The 10,142-nt window shown below is 48.6% G+C and overlaps 1 protein-coding gene across 3 annotated transcripts in view; it reads right to left on the bottom strand.

The window, feature by feature from the left end:
• Positions 1-10,142, bottom strand: part of LOC310660883 (uncharacterized protein) — an 85,638-nt gene that overhangs the window by 72,845 nt on the left and 2,651 nt on the right. The window contains exons 1-4 of one of the 3 annotated variants that reach the window (XM_083406355.1): positions 5,139-5,389; positions 970-1,471; positions 703-778; positions 388-470 (exon numbers count right to left, since the gene is read on the bottom strand). In XM_083406355.1, coding sequence (XP_083262481.1) covers positions 388-470; positions 703-778; positions 970-1,386 — 576 coding nt within the window. In that variant the 5' untranslated portion in view covers positions 1,387-1,471; positions 5,139-5,389. Of the gene's footprint in view, positions 1-387; positions 471-702; positions 779-969; positions 1,472-2,086; positions 2,287-5,138; positions 5,390-10,142 lie in introns of those variants that run through there. The other 2 variants (XM_083406356.1, XM_083406357.1) reach the window with 2 other exon arrangements.

Here is a 10,142-nt window from a genome sequence, read left to right as displayed (position 1 = left end):
ATTAAAGCCAACCTCAGGGGTGCAGGGGGCCACAAGGAGGGGAAGGAGGTGGAAAGCCCTATAATGCAACTGATGGGACTTGTGAGGTGAATTCTGGCCACGGTTTAATTGTTTGTCAATTGTTTACAAGCTTATTTTAGCATTAAAAGTTAAATTGATAAATAAAACTGCAACGACTGATAAATAATACTAGCATCCTTCAGAAGGCTGGTGGTTGTTCATAATTCTCTGCACATAAACCTTTTGGAATGGCCTTTACAGCCTTTGTTAAGGACAATTTTGACAGAAGTCAAGAGCAGGAGCCTCTTTGCCCGCAATCAGGAGGAGAGAGAACCCTTGGTGCCCCATCTCTAAACCTCTTTCCCCACAATCCTTCATTCTCCTTACCTGATTTGGTTCCAGAGCTGCTGTTTCTCCTCTGCCTCCATGCAAAGATGGATGAGGAGGTCTTCCTGGCATCATTCTGTTACCTGTGAGAGGCAGAAGTAAGAGACCGGCCATTAGTGTATGCTTTTCTTAGCAGTGAAGCAGTGCATCTCTAACCACAGATGGGCCTCAGAAAAAGTCTCACCTACTGAATGAATTTTGACATTTGAGCTCCTGGCCCCAAGTGTCCTTCCCCAAAAGATGAAAAGAACCCACAGGTTAGTTTCAAAATCCACAGAATGTGACAAAATGGAGAAAAAGCTCCTTCCTCCTTACCCAGTGGTCTTTCTTTGGTGTCCAATGGAGTCTTCTCTTCCTCAGTGGAATACGGGTCCATTTCTGCAAACAGATCCTTTCCATGAAAAAGCAACAAGGATTGAAAACAGAGAATGGAGAGAAAAAATAGAAAAGGAATGGGAGATGCATTTTAGGGTATCAGACATCATTCCTTGGGTGCTTCCCAAAAAAAGGCTGGGGAGTTTCAGGATACTCTCTCTCATGTTCAGAGCCCCTCTGGAATATCCAGAGGACAGTCTCTCTCACCTGCTTTCTCTCTGCCTGCTTCCTCTCCTCTGCCTGACTCAGGAGGAAACCTTCGGCCAGGGCCACCGCCTGGGAACTGGTCTCTGCTCCACATTCCCTCACCCAGCTCTCCATCTCTGGCGGAAGGACAGCCAGGAACTGCTCCAAGATCACCAGGTCCAGCATCTCAGCTTTTGTGTGCCTTTCTGGCTTCAGCCACCGACGGTCAAGGTGGTGGAATCGGCTGCAAATCTCTCGGGGTCCTTTGGCCTCCTGGTAGCAGAACTGCCTGAACTGCTGGCTCTTCATATCAGAGTGGAGGGTGTCCTCCTCACCTAGGATCTTCTTCACAGAGCTTTCCCAGAATCCCCCACTGCTCCCAGTGTTGAAGGCATGGCCTCTTCCTGCTTCAGGGCCTGGTGAGTCTTGCTCATCCATCTGGGCTCTCAGGAAGCCTCCAAGAGATCAGAATTAAGCCCTTGTTCTTCTGCCCAGTTCCGTCTGTCCTAAGTGTCTACAAATCCTACAAAGCAAATACATTGTTCTGTTATGAAATAGATACATGGCCACAGGAATGACAAAGTTCCGTGAGCAAGTGTAGATGAGTCTTGCTAAGAACCAGGGCTGGGCTGGACTACAGCCCAGACTCTGAACTGCCTTCAAAAAGGGAGAAGGAGAAGTCAGCATCTAGTCCTCCTAGAAGAAAAGTTACTATATAAAATGTGCAGGAAACCTTGGAAATTTCTGTTGGATGAAGCCCTCTTCAGCCACAGCAGGTTCTGCACCCTTCCTGCCCTTTGACTTCCTCCCCAAAGAACTCTCTTCCTTGTCTCCTGAGAAGAGACAGAAGCCAGCCAACCTGCCAACTTTGGGGTCCTCTAGGGTTGCTCTCCCTCCCTCCCCCAATTCGGGTCCCAATTCTTTCCTGCTTCTGCCTCAGTTTCTAGCATTTGGATTCTCCAATGTTCTCAAGACACAATCCTGGGGTGGAGTCCCTTTTTCTTAGGTCTGAGGGCCAAAGAAACGTGCTAAAAAGCAAGTATAGAAGGGCTCACATTCCTGCTGTGTCTGTAAGCACCCCTCTTCGGCTGCTTCCCCTTTTTCTGGTTTTGCTGAAACATATTCCTCAGACACTGACCTCTAATAATGAACCATATATTGTAGATATTCCCATAAACGTATTGTGCTATTTCTGTTATATACAAATGACAAGAGAAGACTCGGTCAGTTTATCTGTATCCTTTCTTCTTCCTAGTTTTCTCCTTTTGCTTCATCCCATGAGGTATTTTCCCTCAGAGCCAGAGCAGAGTGTGCAGTGCCTCCGAGGTTCCAGCAGAGGGCGGAAGGCCCCCTCTCTCTTTCTGATTGGCCGCCAGCCCTTCTGGAGGGAAAACCCAAGAAGCCCTTTCTGAGGGAGAGAGTTGGGCAGGGCCTGATCTGAGATGGAAGAGGGGTATTACTATTACTACTACTACTATTATTATTATTATTATTCGGAGAGGCTCTTTTCTGAGGGAGAACTGGCTCTGATCTGGGGAGAATCTCTCTAGCCAGAAGAAGGAGTCGCACAGCTTAGATAGGAAGGCGACCCAGTGGAGGGTCTGGGGAGAATATGGAGGCAGGATTTAATCTGGAGGGCTGAGTCTGAGGAGGCAGGAGAGGGAGGAGCTGTGGGAAGACGGACTAAACCAGGGTCTCCTTCCAGTCAGGGAAAGTGAGAAAAAGTGGAGCCAGAGTGGAGTGTGGGGCTGCAGTGCCCCCGAGGTTCCACCAGGCGGCAGAAGCCTCTCTCTGTCTCTGATTGGCTGCCAGCCCTTTTGGAGGGAAAACCCAAGGAGCGAGAGAGTTTGACAGAGCCTGATCTGAGAGGGGAGGTGGGGATTTTATTACTGTTTTTTGTTTTTTGTTTTTTATTATTATTATTATTATTATTATTATTTGGAGAGGTTCTGTCTGAGGGAGAACTGGCTCTGATCTGAGAGGGGAGATGGGGATTGGGAGAGGGTTTTCTGAGGAGAAGGAGCCTCGCAGCAGCTTAGATAGGAAGGCGACCCAGTGGAGGGTCTGGGGAGAATATGGAGGCAGGATTTAATCTGGAGGGCTGAGTCTGAGGAGGCAGGAGAGGGAGGAGCTGTGGGAAGACGGACTAAACCAGGGTCTCCTTCCAGTCAGGGAAAGTGAGAAAAAGTGGAGCCAGAGTGGAGTGTGGGGCTGCAGTGCCCCCGAGGTTCCACCAGGCGGCAGAAGCCTCTCTCTGTCTCTGATTGGCTGCCAGCCCTTTTGGAGGGAAAACCCAAGGAGCGAGAGAGTTTGACAGAGCCTGATCTGAGAGGGGAGGTGGGGATTTTATTACTGTTTTTTGTTTTTTATTATTATTATTATTATTATTATTATTATTTGGAGAGGTTCTGTCTGAGGGAGAACTGGCTCTGATCTGAGAGGGGAGATGGGGATTGGGAGAGGGTTTTCTGAGGAGAAGGAGCCTCGCAGCAGCTTAGATAGGAAGGCGACCCAGTGGAGGGTCTGAGGAGAATATGGAGGCAGGATTTAATCTGGAGGGCTGAGTCTGAGGAGGCAGGAGAGGGAGAAGCTGTGGGAAAACGGACTAAACCAGGGTCTCCTTCCAGTCAGTTGGGGAGAGATCTCCTAGGAAAAGGAGATCCCCAAACCAAGAACAAGGGCTGAGAGGATCCCCTGGGTCTGTGGGAAATCCCTCAGGGTGGCTAAGAGAGAGGAGGGCGGAGGAAAAGTGCCCCTCGCTCAGGAACCAAAGTATTAGGCTGAGAAGGAAGGTCTGTTGTATTAAAAGTGTTTAAGTGTAACCCCTGTCATAACTAAGTAAAAGAACGAGAGGGAAGGAACAGAAACCAAGTTAAGCCTTTTACCTCCTATTGTAGAACCATTTCTATCACAAAGCAAGAACTCAGACACTGCCTGACCTCTAATAATGAACTATATGTTGTAGATATTCCTATAAACTTGTTGCACTATTTTTGTGATACACAAATGAGAAGACTTGGACAATTTATTTGTATCCTTCATTATTCCCATGATCCTTGTTATAAAACTAAATTAAAACTTATTCCAAAAAGACAACACACACTCCCAGCCCCCCCCCCCCGGGCTGCATCTGTAAAGCAGGATGAGACCCCTTTAAAGAGTCCATAGAATCCCAGGAACCGAAGTTCGTAAAGGGTGCTGAGCGCTGCTGGGAGAGGTTCCCTTGGAGCAGCTAGGCAACCGTCCTCCTTGCCAGGAACTCAGGAATTACAGCTGGTGGGAAGAGGGTCTCCCAGTAACTCTCAGCAGGGGGGGGGGGCTGCCCCTTTCACCCCCATCCCTCCCAAGGTTCCCTCCCTTCCCAGCAGGTCTTGGATTCCTTGGGTGGGGAGACCTCTGGTGGTTCTCTGTTCAGGGCTTCCTGGTCCGTCTCAGAAGATCATTTGGACACCTGAGAGGCTGCATGTCTGAACGGGCGCACCTGGGTCAGCCAGGAGTCTGGATAAGACCCCTGTCTGATGAACGGGGGTGGGGGGTGGGGAAAGCTTTCCTTCTAACTGGAGGAGAAGGGAGGGTTCGCTTGCATCCGGGTCCTTGAAATGGATGCAGAAAATCAGTTTCTTCCAAAAGCGCCTGGATCTGGTCTTACTCAAGACCCTTGCTGAGGAAAGGGAGATTAGCCACTGGCCGGGAGTTAGTTAGGATCTCTGAGTCCAGGGAAGGTTTCTTAAGGGGTGGATTCACCCCGCCTCCTCCAAGCAGGAAGGGACCACCCACTCCTGCAGGGGGGCCCTGACCCCCCCCCCTGGCCCAGCCAGCCCCTCCTCCCTGCTCTTCCTCCTCCTCCAAGAGAGGCTAAGACTGATCCCAGCACTTAGTCCGCATCCTCCAGCCTGACTGACTGAAACTCAACAGGACGAGACTGGGCTCTGGACACCCAGGAGACTCCTCTGCTATTGCGGCAAACTCAAGTCTGGGAGGAGGGAAGCCATTGCTTCCCCACAAAGCGGTGAGCAGCCTTTGCTATGAAGGAAGGACAGAGTTGCAGCCCTCCTGGCTTTGCAGGGAGCAAGGAGGGGGCGCAGGACCCTGGGGGGCACGCATGATCTGAACACGGCCCTCCTGCATCCCCGCCTGCAGCCCTGGGACCCCCTTCTCCCCCAAAGGGAGGAGAGAGAGAGGAGACTCACCCGATTGCAGCAGGAGCCACCCGGGAAGCGAAGCTTGCAAAGGAGACACACAAAACAGCCACGCCCCCCTTGCAGGAAGTGACTAGGGAGGGGGGAGGGAGGGGCTTTGGATCGGGAGGACCTGGTCCCCCCCCCCTTTCTTTCTGTCCTCTCTAGGAATCCGGTTCCGTTCCCTGTCACCCTGGCAAAGCCAAGCCCCCCAAGCTCGCCCTTCCCCTCTGCAAAGCAGGCGCCCAGGAGGAGCCCCGTGCGTTGCGCACATCCAGAGATGCTGTATTTCGGGATACCCTCCTGGCTGGGCTCCGAGCTGCTCCCTCCCTTGGCAAAAAGCTGGCAGGGGGAAAGCACAACCCGCGCCCTCCCCCCTTGGCTAGACATTGCGATCTACTCCCCCTTCCTTTCAAATCCATGCTCAAAGTGTTTCTAAGTACACTTCGTTTGTATTTCCTTTTTGTTCGTGTGTGTGTGTGTGTGTAATTATCAGATTAATTTTTAAAATTTGTTTTCATTCCCCCCATCACACAAAAATACAGCATTTAGCAGGGCAGTGAATGACTCAGGATTCTTAAAAGCCTTTTCAGTGCTCTACTGATTCAAATGTAAGTCTTAAAACATGATAGGCAAGAACGCTAAATGACGAAACAACACACGTTTTTACCACGTATCTCACAGGGGAGCAGCAGAAAACAAGGTTGGTCAAGTTTAATGACAAGGTTCAACGATTTGCTGGTCGTAATGCAATGAGTGATGCATTACGTATGTAATAGTGTAATAATGTAATAATATAATAGTGATGTATGGAATAATGTAATAGTGATGTATGGAAGTGAGTAGTGATGTATGGAAGTGAGAGCTGGACCATAAAGAAGGCTGATCGCCAAAGAATTGACGCCTTTGAATTATGGTCCTGGAGGAGACTCTTGAGAGTCCCATGGACTGCAAGAAGATCAAACGCATCCATTCTTAAGGAAATCAGCCCTGAGTGCTCACTGGAAGGACAGATCCTGAAGCTGAGGCTCCAATACTTTGGCCACCTCATGAGAAGAGAAGACTCACTGGAAAAGACCCTGATGTTGGGAAAGATGGAGGGCACAAGGAGAAGGGGACGACAGAGGACGAGATGGTTAGACAGTGTTCTCGAAGCTACAAACATGAATCTGACCAAACTGCGTGTGGCAGTGGAAGACAGAAGTGCCTGGCGTGCTCTGGTCCATGGGGTCACGAAGAGTCGGACACGACTGAACGACTAAACAATGCAATGAGGATTTGTCTATGGATGTCTCTGTTTACTGAATCTAACATAAAGAACAGTACAAGAGGAGGGCCTAGAATTATCAGGGTCTGGGGCACCTGCACAGGAGCACCTGGGAAAGATTAGTAGGTGCCATGGCACCCGCATGTGCCCAGTTGGTGACCCCCTACAGCACTCGGTTGAACACAAGCCAATTTCTCACGCAATGAATGTAAATAGTTCCACTCCAGCAGGAGTCCTTTGGTCAAAAGCAGGGGTCAGCAATTTTTTACAGCAGGGAGCTGGTCCACTGTACCTCAGACCTTGTGGGGAGCCGGACTATATTTTGGAGGAAGAAATGAAGAATTCCTATGCCCCACAAATAACCCAGAAATGCATTTTAAATAAAAGCACACATTCTACTTGTGTAAAAACACTGATTCCCTCGGACCAGATTTAGAAGGCGATTGGGCCAAATCCGGCCCCCAGGCCTTAGTTTGACTACCCATTGTCAAGAGTCTTTGCTCAGGCTACAGATCTTTCCACATTAGATGTAGGTTTTGTGCTCACACTGAAGAGTTATCTGAAGTAAAATAAGGCCTCTGAGTGAGACTTATCCTACCCCAGTTCATGAAGTACCAATGGTACTTTACTGATGGTAAAGGTGGTGGAGTTGGCTGCAGTCTTCTCGGTGTCCTTTGGCCTCCTGGTAGCAGAACTGCCTGAACCGCTGGCTCTGCACATCTGAGCAGAGAATGTCCTTCTCACCCAGGATCTTCTGCACAGAGCTTTCCCAGAATTCCCCACGGCCCCAGGTTTTGATGGCAACATCAAAAGACAACACACACTCCCAGATCCCCATATGCAAGGCACCTGCAAAGCAGGATCAGCCCACTTTAGATTCCTAAGAAGAGGATTTGGGGGTGCTCTTCCTCACTGAAGGTGAGGTTGCCAGGGCAATGCTGGACACCTGAGACCTGAAATGGTCTAATGGTCTGGGCACATGGGGCCACTCCAAGGTGATGGGGGCTCTTTCCTGGGGTAGGAGGGAGAGCAGCTCTTGAGGACCCCAGGGTTAGAACCACCCCCCCAGCCTGGTGTGAAAATTATACTCAGTCAACCACAGTTCTAAATTCCTTCCTTGACCAAAAGGCAGGAGCAAACAGGCAGATTCATCTCACAGAAATCCCTTTGGTTGCCATCACATTTGGTGGGGTCACTTCCCTTCTAGGAGGGCTAGACACGGCCCGGAATCAACCCCCCAGTGCTCCCAGTTTGGATGGCATGGCCCCTTCCTGCTTCTGGGCCAGCTGAGTCTGGCTCATCCCCCTGGGCTCTCAGGAAGCCTCCAAGATATCGGAAGGAAGGAATCCCTTTTGTCTTCTGCCCAGTTCTGTCCGTCCTAAGGAGAGGGGCCTTACAGTGTTTACGACCTATTTTGATGGGCATTAATGATCCTGGCCCAACTGAACTGGACGCCAATTAGCTTCCACACCCAATTCAAAGTGCTAGTTTCTAACAATTCATGAAACCACAGTAAAACTAACAAATATTAAAAACTTCCCTATCTTAAAGTCAGATAGTTGTTTATTAGCTTCCACACCCAATTCAAAGTGCTAGTTTCTAACAATTCATTAAACCACAGTAAAACTAACAAACATTAAAAACTTCCTTATCTAAAAGTCAGATAGTTGTTTATTTTCTTAACATCTAAAAAGAGGGAGTTCCACAAGGCAGGTGACACTATCAAAAAGGCCCCGTGCCTTGTTCCATGTAACCTCACTTCCCACAATCAGGGAACTGGCAGAAGGCCTTCAAAGCATTGATATGGTTTCTCTCCTGTATGAATTCTTTCATGGACTGTGAGATTGAACCTCCGACTGAACCTCTTCCCACATTCCAAACACTGGTATGGTTTCTCCCCTGTATGAATTCTCTGATGGGAAGTGAGACTTTCCTTCCGGTTGAAGCTCTTTCCACATTCCAAGCACGGATAGGGATTCTCCCCAGTGTGAATCATTTGGTGGGAAGTGAGACTAACTTTCCAACTGAAACTATTCCCACATTCCAAACATTGATATGGTTTCTCCCCTGTATGAATTCTTTGATGAGCTTTCAAACCTTTTTTCTGGGTAAAGCTCTTCTCACATTCCATGCACTGATAGGGTTTCTCCCCTGTATGAATTCTCTGATGGGAAGTGAGATCCTTTTTCTGGGTAAAGCTCTTCTCACATTCCAAGCACTGATAAGGTTTCTCCCCTGTATGAATCCTTTGATGGGAAGTGAGACTTTCCTTCCGGTTGAAGCTGTTTCCACATTCCATGCACTGATAGGGTTTCTCCCCTGTATGAATTCTCTGATGGGAAGTGAGATCCTTTTTCTGGGTAAAGCTCTTCTCACATTCCAAGCACTGATACGGTTTCTCCCCTGTATGAATTATTTGATGAGAAGTGAGACCATCCTTCCAGGTGAAACTCTGTCCACATTCCAAGCACTGATATGGTTTCTCTCCTGTATGAATTCTTTCATGGGCTGTGAGATTGAACCTCCGATAGAACCTCTTCCCACATTCCATGCACTGATAGGGTTTCTCCCCTGTATGAATTCTCTGATGGGAAGTGAGATCCTTTTTCTGGGTAAAGCTCTTTCCACATTCCATGCACTGATAAGGTTTCTCCCCTGTATGAATTCTTTGATGGGCAATGAGACTCTCTTTCCAACTGAAGCTCTTTGCGCATTCCAGGCACTGATAGGATTTCTTCCCCAATGGATTTCTTTGGAGGGAAGTGGAATGGGAGCTTTGACTGAAGTTCTCTCTACACTCAGAATATTTACATTGCTTCTCCATGGTGTAGACAGGGTCATGGTCTCCCTGGTTCTTAATCTCTGATTCATCACCATCTGCAACAAAGAAAGAAACGGATCACAGCCTCAGGGAGAAAGGCAGCCCTCGGTTATCGAACTTTGCTAATTAATGCTTGGGACAGAGGAAGAACTGAAGGGAATTAAAAGTAAGGTCTTACAACAGGCTTCGCTGCTTTTGTTGACAGGCATTAATGAACATATGTATTGGAACCTGAGTATCAGGAGTGGGGCAGCAATAAATCACACGGAGTAAGTGAAGTTAACTCTTTATGAGAAGAAACAGGCTGCTCAGAAGTGTCAGGCCTAGTGAGGACTGCAATGCTTCCCTCTGGGTCTGGCCCCTACGAGCCAGTTGTGGGGACTGAAGGCCCTGCCTTCCCACAACTGACTAAGTCTCCTCCTCTCCCAAGGGATCTTTAATTCCGAAAGAGATATCATGATCCAACAGGGAGCCTTACTGAGAGAGTTCATGATCCCACCATTCTCCTCCATGACTTCCTTATGCAGAGCTCTCTGGTCAGGATCCAGCAACGCCCACTCCTCGTCTGCGAAATGAACAGCTATATCTTCAAAGCATACTAGACCCTAAAACAAGAAGAGAAAAGTCTTGCTCTCAGACAGCAGAAAGATCGTCTTCTACACATTGTGCTGCTGTTTTGTGTCTGTTTGTTGCCGTATGGTTTTAATGGGATTGTTTGGCTGCACATTATAATTATGGATGCACGTTTTAACGTCTTAATGGAATTGTTTTATTGTGTATATTCATCTTTGTGTAAATGGGTGGAACTCCACCTGGTGTTCTTCAGATCCTTCTCTCTGCTCAACATTCCCCCCTTTCCTCTCCCCCTCTACTGTTCTGGAGGGGGAAACCTTCGCCATGCCCCACAGCCAACTTCAGGGTTGCAGGG

Source organism: Podarcis tiliguerta, assembly GCF_965153285.1.
Source record: "Podarcis tiliguerta genome assembly, chromosome: 12".
In the NCBI taxonomy this organism is placed as follows: Eukaryota; Metazoa; Chordata; class Lepidosauria; order Squamata; family Lacertidae; genus Podarcis; species Podarcis tiliguerta.
The sequence above is the reverse complement of the archived record's forward strand: the minus strand, read 5'-3'. Positions and strand labels throughout refer to the sequence as shown.